This window comes from Desmodus rotundus, chromosome 9, assembly GCF_022682495.2.
Source record: "Desmodus rotundus isolate HL8 chromosome 9, HLdesRot8A.1, whole genome shotgun sequence".
Taxonomy (NCBI): Eukaryota; Metazoa; Chordata; class Mammalia; order Chiroptera; family Phyllostomidae; genus Desmodus; species Desmodus rotundus.
Window position 1 is genome coordinate 92,534,978 of NC_071395.1, and position 19,655 is coordinate 92,554,632.

Consider the following 19,655-nt stretch of genomic DNA (forward strand, 5'->3'; position numbering starts at 1 on the left):
GAGGCCATAATGAAACTAAACCATTAAGGAGCATCATATCTATTTTTGTTTACTGATCAATTGTATAAACATTCTTAAAAAGAATTAACATAGTTGTTAGGAAAATTTGTACTGTGAAACTGGTTTGTTTGAACAAAGGAGAAAAGATCAGGAATATTATTTTCTTTTTTCTCCTTTTTTCCCCCTTAAATACTGACTTTCTTCTTCTAATAATAATCTGTACTTCCATGTAGTTAATTGTCTGGTTAACTGTAACAGTTTTCAGAGACTGACAGAGCAAACAGAATTAAATCTAGGGGTATAGCTAGGTCATCTGTAAAGAACCCCTCAATATTAGGGCAATTAAACACTGGAACAAACTTGACAAGAAATTTAAAAGAATTACTGATATTCAGATATTTCGTTAAAAGAATGACCAGTTGTTTTTGGTTTTTGTTTTTCTTGAACAGTTTAGGTGTTGTCCTACACTGTAGTCATTATGTTTGCTAGTGAAACCACAGGTAAATAGACTGTAATAAGTACCAATGGCTTACTGCAGGGTTTTTGTTTTTTTTGGTTTTTTAAAAGATTTTATTTATTTATTTTTAGAGAGAGGGGAAGGGAGAAAGAGAGGGGAAAAAAACATCAATGTGTGGTTGCCTCTCGCGTGCCTCCCACTGGGGACCTGGCCCACAACCCTTTGGTTCACAGCCTGGCACTCAGTCCACTGAGGCACACCATCCAGGTCTACTGCAGGTTTTAAATAGTCCCTTAGAAAAAGATGTTACAAACTCGTGATGTTTTAACACACTGAATAAGATTATTTTGAAAAGAACTTTATTGTTTGTTTAGTTTGTCATATTGAATTAAATCTATTATAGCAATTTAGCTGAGTTAACAGTTGAATTTGTGTATTAAGTGTTGAATAAATGCCTCTAGGAAGTTACACAAGATAGAAAGATATTAGAACTTTTTTTTTAAGACAGCTGGTCCAATATCTTACAGTATATATCTTACAGACAGGAGGTCTGCTAAGTGGCGGTGACATAGTGCAGGAATATAATAAGTTAATAGGGAACAAATTTGATTTTAATATATACTTTAATTTTGCCCCATTCCCTCAGATGTAGCCATATAATTAATTTATCTTTAATTTTATTTTAAAAATATATTTTATTGATTATGTTATTATACTTGTCCCAGATTTTCCCCCTTTGCCCCTTTCTACCTGGTATACCCAATTCTCTCCAGGAATCGCCCCCCCACTTATGTAGTTCATGTCCATGGGTCATGCATATAAGTACTTTACTCCATTTCCTACACTGTTCTTAACATCCCCCTGCCTATTCTGTGCCTACCAATTTGTACTTCTTAATCCCTGTACCTTTTCCCTCATTCTCCCCCTGCCCCCTCCCAACTGATAACCCTCCATGTGATCTCATATCTATAATTCTGTTTCTGTTCTGCTTGTTTGCTTAGTTTGTCTTTTAGATTCAGTTGTTCATAGTTATGAATTTGTTGCCTTTTTAATGTAATGTTCATAGTTTTGATTTTTTTTTAATAAGTCCCTTTAACATTTCTTATGATAATGGTTTGGTTATGATGAATTCCTTTAGCTTTGCCTTTTTTGAGAAGCACTTTATCTCCCCTTCAGTTTCACACTTGATCTTAGCCAGAAGGCCGAGAAGTGATTCTCTTCCCTTCTAAATGATAGCTTTGCTGGGTAGAGTAATGTAGGTTGTAGGTCCTTGCTTTTCATCACTTTGAATGCTTCTTGCTAATCCCTTCTAGCCTGCAAAGTTTCTTTTGAGAAATGAGCTCACAGTCTTATGGGAACTCTCTGCTTTTCTCTTGCTGCTTTGAAGATTCTCTCTTTATCTTTAACCTTTGGCATTTTAATTATGATGTATCTTGGTGTGGTCCTCTTTGGGTCCAGCTTGTTTGGGACTCTCTGTGCTTCCTGGACTTGTATGTCCTTCACAAAATTAGGAAAGTTTTCTTTCTTTCTTCTCTATTTTTTCAAGTAGGTTTCCAATTTCTTTTTTTAAATTATTTTATTTTATTGTTTAAATATGTTATTTATTTATTTTTAGAGAGTGGAAAGGAGGGAGAGAGGAAGAGAAACATCCATGTGTGATTGCCCCTCACATGTCCCCCACCTGGGACCCAGCCTGCAACCCAGGCATGTGCCCTGACTGGGAATAGAACCAGCAACTCTTTGATTCACAGGCCTGTGCTCAATCCATTGAGCCACACCAGCCATGGCAGATTTCCAATTTCTTATTTCTTTTCTCTTTCCAGCACCCCTATGATTCTAATGTTGGTACGTTTGAAGTTGTCCCAGAGGCTCCTTACTTAGCCTATGCTCATTTTTTGGGATTCTCTTTTCTTCTTGCTATTCTGATTGAATGATGTTTTTCTTTATATTCCAAATCGTTGATTTGGTTCTTGGATTCATCCACTCCAATGTTGTTTTCCTGTAAATTTTTCTTTATTTCACCTAGCATAACCTTTATTTCTGCCTGGGTCTTTCTTATGCTGTTGAAGTACCCAATAAGTTCCTTGAACGTCCTAATAAGCAGTGTTTTGAACTCGGCATCTGATAGATTTCTTATCTCCATTTTGTTTAATTCTTTTTCTGGAGTTTTGTTCTGTTCTTTCATTTGGGCCATATTTTTTTTGCCTGCATTTTGGCAGCCTCCCTGTGTTTGTTTCTGTGTATCAGGTATAGCTGCTTTGACTCCCTATCTTAGTAGCGTGGGCTATTGTAGAAGAGCACTGGTAAGTTGGATGGGGCAGAGCCTTATTTTTCGGACTATAAGACGCACCGGCCCATAAGATACACCTAGGTTCTGCCCCCCGCCATGAGCCAGGTAGGCTACATTTGGACTATAAGATACACACCACCCATTTTCCTCCCAAATTTGGGGGGGTGCGTTTTATAGTCTGAAAAATATGGTAAGCGTCAGGGCAGGCAACTTGTGTTGAACCAGGTTGATGGAGTCTCCTATACAGTGTCACTGCTCTGTGGCTTTTCTGTGGGGGAGGGCTCAGAAAGGGGACGATGCCACTGCCTGGCCTTTGGAGTTTTATCCAGGAGAAAGCTGTCCCCCGGCACTCACCCTGATGCCAGATGCTTCATTTTCTTCCTGTATGCCACTTGTGACCTTCCAGCTGCTACCCTGGTGCTGAAGCCCAGAGGGAGTGAGTCTGGTAAGTCCTAAGTCCGTTGTGAGCCTTTTAAGAGTAGAGGCCTGAGGGTCCTGGTTTCTTCTCTTGCTCCAACCCCCACTGAATTTTACAGCCAGAAGTTATGGGGACTTATCTTTCTGGCACTGGAACCCTGGGCTGGGTGGTTTGATGTATGGCTGGGATCTTTTGCTCCTGAAGTATCCCTCCCGATTTTTATCCACCACACGTGTGTGGAACCACCTGTTGCGGGTCTTTGCACATCTCCGCACCTCCTACCCATCTGGATGAATGTGACTTCTTTAATTCCTTGGATGTTGTACTTCCATACAGCTCAATTTTCTGACATTCTGGGTGATAATTTGTTTTGTAGTCTAGTTGTAATGTTTGCTGTGGTTGTGCAAGGAGGTGAGCTGTGTTTACCTGTGCCTTCTTCATCTTGACTGGCTAATTAATTTCTATGGAAAATATATATTGCTTAGTTGATAAATCTACTTGGAGATTTTTACTGTATGTAAGATATTTATCTTTAACCTCAGTTTTAAATGGCAATATAGGATATGCACACACACGTGCACACAGGGTTAGAATAAGTAAATCCTTGCTGAATATATAACGTAAATGTGATAGGATCAAATGTTTGGTTCTGTATGTCCTAAGCCCTTATTTTGGGTGCTGGAATTAAGGGTTAAGTATTAGCAAAGAACCTGCTCCACAAAGCTATATTTGGTCTGCTGGGGTGAAGCAAGTGAAGAAGTTCACAGGAAGGAGAGGAGTATATCCCTAAGTATTTGTTTGGAATTAATTGTAACTAGAATATTAGGGCAGAATAAGGAAATGTAATCTTTTTTTTTTTTTAAAGAAGTTTCAAAACTATACAGTTCAGTGTAGTAACCACCAGCCACTGTGACTATTGAAATTTCAATTACATAATTGAAAAAATAAAATTAAAATTAAATTCAGTTTCTTAGTTGCCCAAGCCATATTTCAGGTGCCCCGTATTGGGTAGTGTAGATGTAGAATATTTCTATCATTGCAGAAAGTTCTTTTGGATGCTGTTTCTTATACCAGAGTCTTGACACTTATAATTAACAATACTTTGAGAGCTTACTAAAGAGGTTGGTCAAGATTGATTTTGTTTTTGTTTTTAAGGCAATACATGAAAGATCATACTTAAATTTCACCCATAAAGCTATGTTTATCTTTTACCACACCTGTAGCTTTTCCACCATGCTTTATCTCTAACATTTTATTTAAATATAAGCACCATAAGATTTAAATCTCCCCTGGGAATATATTAGCTATTGAATATTTAATATTAGCTATTTAATAAAGCTTTATGGTGTTACTTGGTTGGGTTTCTGAATACTTCTGAAAATCTGAACTTAATAGGAAAGTTAAGAGGTATCACTATTATGTTTTCTGAGGACTTATTTCCCCTCTTTGTGTTCTAAGGTAGTACTGTCCAAAAGAAATGTAATGTGAGTCACAAATAATTTTAAATCTTTTAGTAGCTACATTAAAAAGCTTTAAAAAATGACATTAATTTTAATAATTTAACCTAGTATATTTAAAATACCATTTTTGCATATAATTAAATGTGCAAATGATATTAAAGAGTTGTTTTGCTTTTTTTTTACTAAGTCTTTGAAATATATATTCTGTACTTAGAGCACATCTGAATTTGGACTGGTTACATGTCAAGTGCTTGATAGTCACATCTGTGTACTGGCTATTGCGTTAATAGCACAATTCTAGGACTTTAAGCCCAGCTGAGCTTGGGTAGTGTTTATTGATAAAAGATATCTTCCGTCTGGACTGTGAATCCTCTTGGAAGTGTATGCTAAATTGTGAATGTGGAGAAACCTTCACTTTTACGTCAGGGTACCTACTCTTTGCCAGTTTCGACATAGTAACTGTCTCTTTTTTCCTCCCTGCAGCTGTCTATGCTGGTCAAGATTATTATGTATTCTATTTCTGAAATATGAAGTGATGATATAATAGTACTTCTGACCCATGAAATATCGCTTTGATGCTTGAATCATTAGGATTGGCATGGTCAGTTTTTCACATCCTCATACTTTCCAGAAACATTTATAAATGAGAAAACTTAAGTGCTAAGGAAGACGTCTTTCTCTCTCTCTCTTTTCCTCCCAGTTAAGATAAGCTTTTCTGACTATCGTTCCTTACTGTGATTCATACTACAGATTGATACAAATCTGTGTTTTGAAGTATTCATTTTTAGATATGAATGATAATAGAGAAATTTTTTTCTGAATAAGAGAGGGGAGTGAGAAACCTTTGCCTAAGCAGAACTGACTAAGCAGAATTTGAAATTAGGGCTTTATATAAACTAGCTCAATTTTCACCACAACCCTTTATTATTCCAATTTTACAGTTGTTAAACCTGAAGTGCAGAGAGGTTAAGTAACTTGTCCAAGGTTAAAGCTTGCAAGTGTTGGAGCTGGATTATAGGGTATGAAAATTATGAGACTTGATTGTGGACCCTGTAGACCACTATAACCTCTGTAACTACATTTAAAAAAAAAAAAAAAATCTCACCTGAGGACATGTTTTCATTGGTTTTGAGAGAGAGACTGACCAGGGGTGGGGTGGCAGGGAGAAGCAGGGAGAGGGGAACAAAGAAAGGAAGGGAGGGAGAGAAAGAGGGAGAGAGAGGTAGATGTGAGAGAGAAACATCGATTGGTTGCCTCTTGTATGCGCCCCAACTGGTGATAGAACTCTCAATCCAGGCTTGTGCCCCGACCGGGAATTGCACTGACAACCCTTCAGTGTATGGGCCAGTGCTCCAACCAGCTGAGCCACTTGGCCAGGGCTCTACCTACATCTTTTTAAAGTGATAGGAAATAATAAAACAGAATGCTTAAAAGTTACTTATATTGGGGAAATACAAGATTATAAAGAGTACTTGCAGAGCAGTTGAAGCATTAAACCAGAATAAATGTTGTTTTCCAAGAATTCTTTACAAGGTTAATAATATGTTTACTAAGTGAGCAGAAGTATATACAAAATTCACCAATGTTTTCTCTTCTGAATTTTAAAATAGATTCTTTCTCCAAGGGAATATGTTAAGAATACCAGATATTGAAACGATACCTATAAATCTAAGAAATTTAAAAAATTACTATGAGGGTTACAGAAATAATAGAGTAATGCAGTAGTTCCCAAACTTGTCTGGATGTAGAATTACCTTGAGAGATTAAAAATTACTGATGCTTGCGTTTTAACCTGAGAGTGTGGCCTTTGGAATTTTTAAAGGATCTCCACGTGATTCTAATGAAAGATAGGTTTGAAAACTGTTGAATTAATGGAATAATCTAGGAATAATCTGGGCTTTTTTTTTTTTTTTAACAGTGGCAAAGTATACACATCCAAATTTACTATTTTAACCACTTTTCGTTGTACAGCTCAGTGGCATTAAGTGTGTGCACATTGTTGTGCAGCCATCACCACGATGTATCTGCAGAACTTTTTCATCACCTCAAACTGAAAATCTGCCTATTATACAGTAACTCTTTATTTTCCCCTCCTCCCAGCCCCTGGTAACTACCATTCTACTTTCTAGCTCTAATAAATTCGACTGGTCTGGGTATCTGGTACAAGTGGAGTCATACAGTATTTGTGTCTAGCTTATTTCACTTAGTGTATCCTCAAGGTTTGCATCCATCTTGTAGCATGCACCACAATTTTATTCCTTTTTTAGGCGGAATAATATTCTGTTGTATTTATATAGCACATTTTGTTTATTGATTCATCTGTTAGTGGACATTTGGGTTGTTTCCACTTTTTGTCTATTTTGATTAATGCTGCTATAAATATTGGTGTACAGATACCTGTTCAAATCCTTGCTTTTAAGTTCTTTTGGGATATAGCCAAAGTGGAAACTGGTGGATCACATAGTAATTTTATTGTAGTTTTTTTTTTGTTTGTTTTGTTTTTTTAAGGAATCACCATACTTTCTCTTTTATAGTGGCTTGACCATTTTACATTTCCACCAACAATGCAGGAGGGTTCCAATTTCTCCACATCCTTCTCCTCCCCTCTCCCTGCCCTCTCCCTCCCTTCTCCTCTCCCTCTCCTCTCATCCCCTCTCCTCCCATCCTGTCCCCTCCCCGCTCCCTCTCCCTCCCCTCCCCTCTCCCATCCGTCTCCTCTATTCTCCTCCTCTCCCTCTCCCCTCCCTATCCCGCTCCTCTCCTCTCCTCTCTTTTTTTCCTTTTCCCTTTCCTTTCTCTCCCCCTTCTCCTCCTCCTACTTCTTCTTTCCATCTTTAATGGGTATGAAGTGGTATCTTATTATAGTTTTGGTTTGCATTTCCTTAATGATTAATGATGTTGAGCATCTTTCCATATGCTTGATGGCCATTAGCATAATTTCTTTGGATGAATGTCTGTCCTCTGCCCATTTTTAATTGGTCTTTAGGATGACTAGGGCTTTAAGCTAACATTCACTTTAACAAGTTTTATGTTCTTAAGCCATCTAATTTCTTTGTGCCATGAATTCCCTACCAGCAAAATAGGATACTGTTTTTCTGTACCCACCTAGCAGAAATGCCAAAAAATACATGAGCTACAGTGCCTCCTAAAGCAGTGTCCACATTTAACTGTTACAGAACAGCTAGCTTTAATCTATATGCATATTTTCATTTTCTGTCTTAGAAATAAAGAATCTTGTTTAATTTCAGTACTTAAATGAGGAACATTTTTCTTGTTCAAGTTTCATCTGTAAATTCTGCCTCACTCATAACTTTTGGTTTTGGCAGCTTCTGGAGAGCAGTGGTATCCTCTGTGAAGTTTTAAAGTAGTTAACAGTACCTTGGATTCTCATTGTAGTTATATGTATTTCTTTTAACTTCACTTTCTTAAGGGCTAAGTACCAAAAATCTTTGAGAGACAGTATCAATGATCTCTCTCCTTGAAAGAGAAGCCATTCAGAATTTATTTTATATTAACTCCAATTCTTTTTGTCCTATACAATTTTCTAACCAGAATATTGCCTTTAATATAAGAATTTCAGAAATTTTATTCCATATTTAGAATGTTTAGTTTTTTCTGTTAGGTCATGCAAACTTGGGTGATTTTAAACCATTTTTATACAGGGGTTGGTAAAAGTAGGTTTACAGTTCATATGGAAAATAATACAATAATTAATAAATAATAATACAAGAATAAACTGCGTTTTGCATAGTCACAACTGTATGCCAACCCTTACGTTGGGAACATGCTAGCAGTATAGGAGGTGATGTTTTCCTTTAATCATAGACAGCTGGGATTGAGAGCTGCTGGTGAGTACAGGGCAGTGCAGATAAATGGGTGAGAGGTTGATTGATCATATGCTTTGTATGTTGGAATATTGGGTTTTTACAAAGACCCCTTGGAGACAAATGGATCACCTTACATCCAAGCCACATTTTCTTTTCTATTTAAAAGTTATTAAGATGGTCAAGTGCTCATTGGACATATGGAAAGGCTATATTTGGCCTTCATTTTTATGGGCCATGATTTTTGTATATGTCAGATTACATTTATTTTCCTAAATAATACTTATTAGAATTTAAGTAATGTGCTTCTTTTTAACATTTCCCAGATTATAATATGCTGTTCAGGAAAATTTTTAGTCACATTATTTGTTTTTTGTGTCATGGCAAAATCCATTTTAAATGTTGTTTTTTATTCTCATTTAATATTTTATGTATGAAATGAAACATGTAGTTGAAAGCTGTATTTTTAAGAACTATACTTCACTGATTAAAAGAATAGTAAATATGAGGCTATAAAATTCAGGTCTCCTAGCCTCTTTGTCTTTTAAAGATAAAGAACATCAGACTGTTTTAGGTTGTTGCTTATACTTGCAAATGTTGTTGGGAGTATTTGCAATTCAGATTTTTAAATCTGCTATTCAGTTACTGAGTAAGCACTTAGCATTCATAATCACTTGTATAGCATACTCACTAGATCTCTAAAACTAATCAAATTACAATTTCTCTAGTAATAGATTATTCTTGCTTGAGTCACTTCCTTAATAAATGTTTTCCTTAACATAAGTCATTTTAGTTAGTAATTTTCCCTTTCAACTTAAATTTTACCTCCTCTACTAAGAAATATTTGTTTTCTAAAGTTTCTTCAAAAAACCTGTAAAAAGCTTGTAATGTTAAAAAATGTACAGTTATTCTAACCAATTGAATATAAATTTTTCTTTTTAAAAGGATTTTTGTCTTGCTTTTAAAGTCTCATGCCCTTTTTTGTTGTTTAGAGAAAAGTGTTTTGAAAATTGATTTCTGCCTGTTTTGTGTCAGTACATATAATGGGCATATCCCTCTCAGAAATGAAACATTAATGGTTTACTAAAATAAAAATACTATTCAGAAACTATATTGTGTATTCCTTCCTCCCCTCCCCTTCTCCCTTTCTGTCTCTCTTTCCTTCTCCCTTCCTTCCTCCCTTCTTTTCACCCAAGGATTTTTTACATTGATTTTAGAGACAGAAGTGGAGTGGGGCACGGGGTGGGGAACATCAGCGTGAGAAAGAAACTTCAGTGGGTTGCCTCCTGAATGCGCCCCAACCGGCGATCAAACCTGCAACCTTTTGGTACATGAGATGACGTTCATACCAACGTGCCACCCATCCAGGGCATCTTGTGTATTCTGTATTCTCTATAACTCAAACTTAATTATATAATTGTGTCAGAAAAGAGGACACTGGAAAGAAAAGCACAAGTATGGCTCCATATGCCTTCCAACATAATAGTAACAAAATTAGTTGCATACATGTTTGTTTACATGACTCACCTTCTTTGAGAAAATACATATATGTATATGGAGATATAGGGGTAATTTTAAAAAAAATCCTGATGTCTCGATTGGTATCAAGAATCACGTTTATATTAACACAGGGTATTAAGAGTCACACTCTTCATTTGGTCTTTTCCTTGAGGCTTTGTTATAGGCCACACCATCACTTAGTTGCAAAATAGTTTATTTTCTAGCTCTGGACGGTCTGTATTATTTCTAAATTGTGCTTGCAAACCAGCAAGTTCTTTTGTGATTTTTTTTCTTTCTTTTAGTACTTTATCAAGTATAACTGCTGACAACCAAATTACAGTTTGACTTTATCTGTTCCCCCAACTCTGTACGTTCATTAGGCACATCTTCTGTCTTCCAGATTATTTTAGGTGACAGTGCTGTGAAGTATTTCTTCATTACAAAAAATGGTTTCACCATTTTCTTAGCCCTTCATAATAATTTTCTCACCATTTTTCAGTGTCTTATATTCCTTGTTACCAAACATCTGGTCCCAAAGCCAATGCCACATATTTAGGTGTTTGTCATGGTAGCACCTTACCTTGGGTGCCAATTTCTGTATCAGCTATTACTCTGTGACAAACCACCCCCAAAATATAGGGGCTTAAAACATCAGTTATGTACTGTTATTAATGTATCTGCAGGTCAAACAGGTACTAGCCAATCTAGTCCATGCTGTAAACTGTAGGTGATTAGAGGTGTACTCCATGATTCTCATCCACGCTAGACCATTGAGCTCGCCAGGGCACGCTCTTGCGGTGATGAAAGAAGCATTGGAGGACAAGCTAAATTGTATAAGCACATTTCAAGCTTCTGCTTGGCCAGAAAAAGTCACAAAACAATCATGAGCCAAGAGTTGGGGAAGTATACTTCACTTTAATGGGAAGAACTACAAAATCACACCAAAGAGCCTAGATAAAAAGAGGGGTGAGCAAAATATAATACAGCCCTGACCAGTGTGGCTTGATTGGAGCGTTTTCCAGTGAATACACCAAAAGGTTGCAGGTTCAATTCTTTGTCAGGGCACATACCTAGGTTGTGGGTTTGTTCCCTGCTCAGGGTGCATGAGGCAGGCAACTGATCAATGTTTCTCTCTTCCATTGATGTTTCTCTCCCTCTTTCTCTAAAAGCAATGAAAAAATGTCCTTGGATGAGCATAAAAATTGTTTTTTTTCTTAAACATAATACAAAAGTACAGTAATCAAAAGTGTGGTACTGGCATGAAGACATAGGTAAATGAATTGAATAGAATAATGTTCAGAAATAAATGTTCTCATGTATATGTTCAAATGATCTTTGACAAGAGTACCAGGACCCTTCATTGGGGAAAAGGGTTGATACATAGAATTCATAAATTTTTTAAAAATTTAAAAGTTATATGATTCAAGCAGCACAGAATATTATTATAAATGTAGAAAAATTTAAGATTGCTCTTTATTGCTCTAGTCCAATTCCCTGGAAGTAACCAGGTTTTGTTTGTTTTTTATTTTTGTTTTTTAAATTTATTTCTTCTGGCGGTTACTGCCATAATTCCATAAATGCTTTACCTCTAGGCCTTGATTAATCATATAGACACTACATCTGATTCTGTACCCTAAAAGATGAGATTTTTTTTTAGCTATATTGTTTTTAGATATAGTATTTTCAGATTTTTTTTTTTTACTTTGAATAAGCTTAAATTTCAGTTTCTTTTATCAACTTCAGACACTACTTGTTGACTCCCTAACACAAGGTGGGGCAAAGGTAGGTTTACAGTTGTGAGTACGTGAAACAGTGTTTATTCTTGTATTATTATTTATTAATTATTGTATTTCCATATGAACAGCTATAAACCTACTTTTGCCCCACCCTATGTATATTCAGTGAAGACACTCTCAGCTCTGCATTACTCTTCACCTCTTTCCTACCTTCTGTTTTCCCACTTCTGTTAGCTATAGTATTACTTTTACTATACCTTAGTTTTTAATTTATTATGCCCTTGCTTTATCCAGAAATAATTCAAGAGGGCTGATAGATACATACAACAGGTATTGGGCTTATTGTAAATAACCGGTTAAGTTGGATTATTAAGACAAATGTGTGGAGAAGGAATAAGAAAAGAACAATCTTCTTGTGTACAATATTTTCTTCTGGGCCACTTGATCTTTTTACATTTTATCTTAAGGACATATCTTCTTTCTTTTTCTTGGGAACTGTTATTTTCCTACCTGTATACCAAGCCATATCTAAATTTCATAAGATTGTCCGTTTTGCATGTAGCTTTGATTATAGGATGCCTTCAATTGTAAGAGCCATTATCGCTTTAAAATAACTTCAGTGGGGCTGAGGGAGGGACAGTACATTTAATGCTTAATTGATTGCATGTAGCCCAATTTCAGAAATAATAAAATGAGGAAATATATTTGTATTTAATTTTTTATATAGAGGAAAAATGAACAAAAGTACAAATTAGGTTACCCTTAATTCTGTTGCATACCTAGACTTTTTTCTTTCTTTTTTTTAAGAAACTTTTATTTAAAAAAATTGAGACTATACTATTTTGGTAGCCTATCCTTTCCCTCAAACCCTGTCCATACCTTTACTTATTTTGGTGGCTATATTATAATTGTATGTATGTGTATACCTAACTTATGTATCTGGTTTCTCTATTTGCAGCTTTTCCTACTATAAAGAATGCTGTGAAAAACATTTCTTATAGCTAAATCTTTGATCATATCTGTGATTTTATTTTTCCTTCAGATGATGAAGTAGAATTTCTGGGTTAAAGAGAATGTGCATTGTTGTGGTATAACTTCATATTAAAAGAAAGCAAGTTAATATTTTTGTCATATTATCACTAAAATACAACTTTTTTTTTTATTATTATTAGTGAACACTTGTCCTGCTCTTTCACCTTTTTCTTGCATGGAGACAGCAATGTTTGTACCAGTGTGGAAATTAACCAACATCAACCTGTGTACCTTCTTAGTGAAGAGCATATCACCCTTGCTCAACAGTCTAATAGCCCATTTCAAGGTAGATTATTTTGTTGGCTTAGGTATTTGATCTTTTCTTGTTTCAAGAAAATTATCAAAGATGGTATTTGACATTTTGGGATTAATGAGATTTATCCTAATGATGAATCTGATACAGTTTACTTTTTTCCTTCCCTATTAGAGTACTAAGTTAATGAAATAACTTTTTAATACTGATATTATTTTAAAAATTCTTGTAACTTGAATGGTAGCATATTTTAAAGAGTATCTTTTCAAAAAGCAAGTAGCATATGTGTTTATGTTTCCCTGGTCATCTTGCATGTCAGGTCACATAAAGTCATTTTTAAAATTTAACACAGAGACATAGGTATAACTTATGTAGAGGAAATACTTTACAAGATTACTGATTTATTTTTAAGGACTGCCTGAGCTCAGTCTTTGCTTTTTAAAAATGTATGTGGCATTACATAGTAAGTACTTAAATATATATAGTCACATTGTTTTTCTCAAATTAACTTTTGCTTAGTGAAATCAGGGTAACTTGAAGGATATACACATTCATAATTCATTGTGAAAATCTGTCCATTTTAGATTTGGGGGTAGACACGTTTTAAGTTTCTGTAATAAACTCAGTGCTGTACTTATCTTCACAATAAGGAAGTACAATAAATTGATCATTGTGGCTTTCCTTTAACTTTTTAAAAATTGCATAATTACTTGCCATACTATTCAATGTGATCTTATTTGACGTAATAGTCTTTAGTTACTTACTTGATTCTGTTTTGGGTTTCTAGTTATCTTAAGCCCATTTGGGCTAAATGGCACTCTCACAGGACAGGCATTCAAGATGTCTGATTCAGCTACAAAAAAATTAATTGGTGAATGGAAACAGTTCTACCCTATCTCATCTTGCTTGAAGGAGATGTCTGAAGAAAAACAGGAAGATATGGATTGGGAAGATGATTCTTTAGCTGCAGTAGAAGTTCTTGTTGGTATGGATTCTGAGTATTAATGCTAAGGGGAAAATATGTGATTGCATGTATTAGTTAGATTTTGCTAAGTAATAAACAACTGTGATACCTTAGTGGCTTTCAACACCAAACATTTATTTCTTCCTTATTTCCTGCTCACATTACTTAAGGACTGCAGCTTGGTTGTGGTTTGGCTCCTTGTATCTTCTTATACTGCAACCTAGGTTCAAAGAGTACCCAGTATCTTGGACATGCTGTTTACAAGAACAGAAGAATAACAGAGGAATAGGGACCAAGTCTAACCATTTAATTGTATTTAAAGCTTCTACGAGGATACATTTACTCACACTCCATTAGAGAAAACTAGTCACATAGCCAAGGCAAAGTCATTGGGGCAGGCAGGGAGATACAGTCTTATCTAAAGGAAAGCATGAGAAAGGATGGAAGAAAATAATTGTGAATGAATAGTATTAAGGGGCTGGAAAGTTGACAAACTGTGTTATGCAGTATTTTAACATTTGGTTATTCTGTCATCTCTGATAGCTTAAAAAGCAGAATATAATATGTACCTAAAGAACTTGGGTCTTTCATCTGTTCTGCCCAGGTCATCTCTATTCATATTGGCTGTGTTCTAAATGTCTTCTCCTTTGGGGATCTAGGTTAACAACGTAAACTGTATTTGAGATATGCTAATCTCAAGGCAGAGGACAGAAATAAGAGAGGCTGCACTAATCCTGCAAGCACATTTAAATTAAAGCTTCTGTTGGGATGTGACATATATCACATGCATTAACATTTCAGAGCAAGTTACAAAGCCAAGCCTAACAATAGAATGAAGATGTATATTCTACTTCAGACATGGGGTATATATGGGAGGTGTGGGAAATGTATAATTGAGAAGATAATTGGGATTAGAATCTGCAACACTGTGTTTAATGGAATCATATGGTAATGTTATATATGAAGATTGCTTTATTTGTGGTTTTGGGTATTTTAATAAGAGTATTAACATTCAGTTTTAATAAATACATCACCATCAGAGCAGTTGTGACAAAAACAGATGCAAAACACAAACATATATTAGGCTTTTTAAATAGAGACATATAAAGAGGAAAACAGAAAATGCTCTGTTATAAACCTTTAAAATTTCCCTAGCTGGTGTGGCTCAGTGGACGGAGTGCTGGCCTGCAAACTGAAAGGTCACTAGTTTGATTCCCAGTCAGGGACCATGCCTGGGTCGTGAGCCAGGTCCCCAGTTGGGGGCATGCGAGAGGCAACTGATCATATATCAATGTTTCTCTCCCTCTTTCTCCCTCACTTCCCCTCTCTCTAAAAAGAAATAAATAAAATCTTAAAAAAATTAATTTTAATATACCTTATAGTTGGTCAAATTTGCAAATACGGATTTAAAAGAAAGTAGTACACTTTAATGACTAGAAAATCCAAAAATGAAAAGAGTAAGCTGCTTTCTTCTGAGTCTCTCTCACTGAAGGTACCACTACTAACAGCTTCTTGTGGTTTCTTCCAGAAAAACCTTTTGCCAAAAGAACATATATTTATAGTAGTATATTAAATATATTGTTACTTAAATGTGATTATATTATACCTACTGTCCCTTTACAGTATTTTTGAGTGAAATGAATGCCACTACAATTGTAATAGTAATTGGTTTTCCTGTCTTTTTTCCTTTAAGCTGGTGTCCGAATGATCTACCCAGCATGTTTTGTTCTAGTTTCTCAGTCAGACATTCCTACTCCCAGCTCTGTGGGATCCTCTCACTGTTCAACTTCTTGCTTGGGTATCCACCAAGTGCCTGCTTCCACAAGAGATCCTGCTATGTCTTCGGTTACTCTTACACCACCTACATCTCCTGAGGAAGTCCAGACAGGTATCGTTACAATTTGTGTTGTTCGCTCTAGTGATTGTCTTATTTGGAATATAGTAAACATTTAATTTAAAATTTATTGAAGAGTTTCCAAATAACAATACAAAGAATTCCCTTATCCAGATTTCCTAAACTATTAACATCATTAGTTGTCTTCTGAGCCATTTCTGAGAGCAACTGCAGGCATGATGCTCTATCAGCCTTAAGTGTTCAGTGTATTTTCTAAAATTAAGAACACCTTCCTATGTAATTACCATTTGTTTAGTCCTCCAAGTAAGGAAATCAGCATTGTATAACAATATCGTCCAATTCACATCCCTTGTTCAGATTTTTTGCTTTCTACTCATATGTGTCAATTAAATAACAACCTTTTTTTGCCTCAAAATATAAGTAGGCTTACCAAGTAGCTGGGGCAAGTTGTATCGCTAAGTAATTTTTAAAAACCTAGATAATATTACTTTAAATCAAGTTTATTCTTCTACAGCTTATTCTTTTTTGTTTGTTTTCAGTTGATCCTCAGTCTGCCCAGAAATGGGTCAAATTTTCTTCAGTATCTGATGGCTTCAACTCAGATAGTACTAGCCATCATGGTGGGAAAATACCCAGAAAATTAGCAAATCATGTGGTGGATAGAGTTTGGCAAGAATGCAATATGAACAGAGCACAGAACAAGTATGTATTTTCATTTTCAAGTTTAAAAATTACATGTTGGTATAATAGTTACTTGTGAATAGTATAAACAGTCATTTGTGTGACTTTTCTTAATTCAGAAAACTGATTTTTTAAAATTCAATTTTAATGCCTAATTCAGTGTTACAGAAAATTTTATGAATTCTAAATAATTTTATAATTTCTAATCATAGGAGGAAGTATTCAATTTCATCAGGTGGTCTGTGTGAAGAAGAGACAGCTGATAAAGTAGCATCCTGGGATTTTGTTGAAGCCACACAAAGAACAAATTGCTGCTGTTTGAGGTACATTTTTTTTTTTTTAGTCAGTTGATATCTGTATACATATATGTGTGTGCAGCAGTTCCTTATGCTGTTGAATACTTATGCCCCACTTTGAGGAAGCTTCCATAAGCACAGTGTGTTATGGTGTTTTTAAATTTTTTTTTTAACTTACTTACTGATTTTAGGGAAGAGGGGGAGAGAGAAATGTTGACTATTTTTGTTCAACTTACTTATGCATTCATTGGTTGATTCTTATGTATGCCCTGACCAGGGATCTAACCCGCTGCCATGGTGTTTTGGGACGATGCTCTAACCAACTGAGCAACCTGGCTAAAGTCAAAAGAGAAAATTTGAGGAAAAAGAGTTTAGTAATTTGGAGCTGATTATGGAAGTACATACAGATGTATGCTTTAGTTCTTACACGGTTACCAGGGCTGGACTATGGAATGCGTGGTTTCACAGCCAAATAAAAGAATTTTATACTTAGTATATACAGCGTCTATAAGGTAAAGACACACACGCCTTGAGAAGTGTTCATCGGTGGAATTATGCCGGAGAAATTTTTCCCAAGGTTCTCATAAGAAAGATGATATATACTTGATAAAAATTTCCACAATCTTTTTAATACTAACTATAGTATGGGGTTTGTGCAGTAGTTTCTGTATAATGTCCCTTTGGGCAAGCTGTAGGTGATCTGTTGAAATAAGATTTGCAAAATAAGATTATAAGATTCAGCATGAGACCAAAACTGTAATGTAAAAATAAAAGCTTTGTAATAGAGTATATTGGTTGAAAGATTAGTAGAAGAATTATGAACTTGGAATTCTTTAGGCAATTGTATTTATTTTGCATATTGGGGCCTTTGATTAAATTAGGTCATTAGAGGCATTAAGGTTATATTGCCTAGAGTTTATTTTATTACAGATTAAAGGTAGATCAAATGTTTTTGTGATCAGGTAAACAAGTAATAGTATTAACATCCCTAATCAGAGCTTGTGAGCAAACAGTTGGCTGCCCCTTTTGGTTCCTTACCTGCAGGTTAGGGCCATGACTTCCCTTACATTAACTCTGTTTGATTGAATATAGTGGCAGACTCAAGTATTCTAGTGTGTTCTTGTATAGATTGTTTGGATTAGAGACTGTAATTTTTTTTTTAAGATTTAAAAAATTTATTTTTAGAGAGAGAGGAAAGGAGGGAGAAAGAGGGAAAGAAACATCAGTGTGTGAGAGAAACATCAATCAGTTGCTTCTCTCACGCCCCCAACTGGGGACCTGGCCTGCAACCCGGGCATGTGCCCTGATGGGGAATCAAACCAGCAACCTAACCAGCAACCTTTTGGTCCATAGGCCAGCACTCAGTCCACTGAGCCACACCAGCCAGAGGTGTGAGACTGTGTTATTTTTTTAAAGTCTGGCAACTTTGTTGAAAACCTGCCTCTTTTCTTGATAGATTAGAATAAAAATATGGATACATTAGCTCCTATTTAACAGTTAACAAAGAGTTAAAAACCATACCCACCTAGGGGGAAAACAAACCAACTAACCTAGTCTTGAAATACAAGTTTTTGTGGCATTATTTGTCTGAGACCAAAGGTCAGGAAACGATGATCCATTGACTAAATTTGGCTCACTACCTGTTTGGTATAGCCTATGAGCCGAAAATGATTTTTATGTTTTTAAATAGGTGAATAAGATTTAAAGGAGAATATTTTGTGCCATGTGAAAATTATGCGAAATTTAAATCTCTCTGTTCATAAATAAGGTTTTATTGGAACCAAGCCACATTTGTTCATTTACATAATAACTGTGGCTGCTTTCACAGAGTTGAATAATTGCAACACAGACTGCATGGCCCCCTGAGCCTGAAATATTTACCATCTGGTCCTTTACACTCAGGACAGAATAAGTTTGCCAGTCCCTGGTCTAAGACCAATAGAATGCTTAAATGAAATTAGGCATTTCTTTCCTTGTATGTATTGGCATTTTTATCAAGCAGTTCTTTTTTAGTTTCTAACCTAGACTTGTGCTTTATTCTTTTTGAAAGATGTGGGTTAAGTAGATTAAGATGTAGATTAAGTAAATTTATCTAAAATGGTTTTAGAGGAAGACATTCAAAATGCATGTTGGTAAACATAAGTTTAAGTTTAAATTCTAGGTCTCTAAGATGAACCTTTTATCTTTAAAAACTTGCTATCTCTTGTAGTTGCAGACCTTCCTCCCAGACATGTAGAGTTGGTGTAATAAAATTTTGTGTAATCTATATATGTGACTTGCTTTGGTAAACTTACCACTCCAATCATATAAGGTTTTTGTTTTTTTTTTTTTTTTTACTCTTTTGTACTATAGGTTTCAGGTTTCCTCTTTTCCCCCTTCAAATATTGTTCTCTTATTTAGTTCTTAAATAAGGTTGAAAAGACTTGAGCCACCATATGTGTATATATTGTCCTGCCATAGAATATAGGAGGTAGGGCACACATTGATGGCCAGCCACTTTGCTCTCAAATCTATCTTACATTTTCCCTGCTCTGTTCTATCTATGTTGAAGTGAAATAGTTACATTTCCTTGGCTCCCTTATTTCTACAGGCATTTTTTCCAGCTTTTTTGAGATGTAATTGACAACATTGTATACATTTAAGGTATATAACATTTCATTAGGCTTATTTGCTTTCTGGATTTGGCTAATGGTAGGCACTAATAGAAGGTTGGTTGATGAGAGGAGGGAAGAAACCAAGGTACCTCTCCACCCCTATCTTTAGCCAACTCCAGCAGCAGCTCTGAATCCCATTAACAACAGCCCCTTCTTCCATGTGGTTCTAGTACCATCCTAAGCTTCTGTGATATGGTGAGGCTACTTTACCTTAATGTTTTTTCAGTCTTAGAAG

At 35.5% G+C, this 19,655-nt stretch overlaps 1 protein-coding gene across 1 annotated transcript in view; it reads left to right on the forward strand.

Moving 5' to 3' along the window:
* MED13 (mediator complex subunit 13) overlaps positions 1–19,655 on the forward strand; it is a 98,316-nt gene that overhangs the window by 17,307 nt on the left and 61,354 nt on the right. The window contains exons 4-8 of the mRNA XM_053910930.2: positions 12,858–13,003; positions 13,758–13,955; positions 15,628–15,822; positions 16,329–16,491; positions 16,683–16,793. Of these exons, the coding sequence (XP_053766905.1) occupies positions 12,858–13,003; positions 13,758–13,955; positions 15,628–15,822; positions 16,329–16,491; positions 16,683–16,793 (813 nt within the window). The remainder of the gene's footprint in view (positions 1–12,857; positions 13,004–13,757; positions 13,956–15,627; positions 15,823–16,328; positions 16,492–16,682; positions 16,794–19,655) is intronic.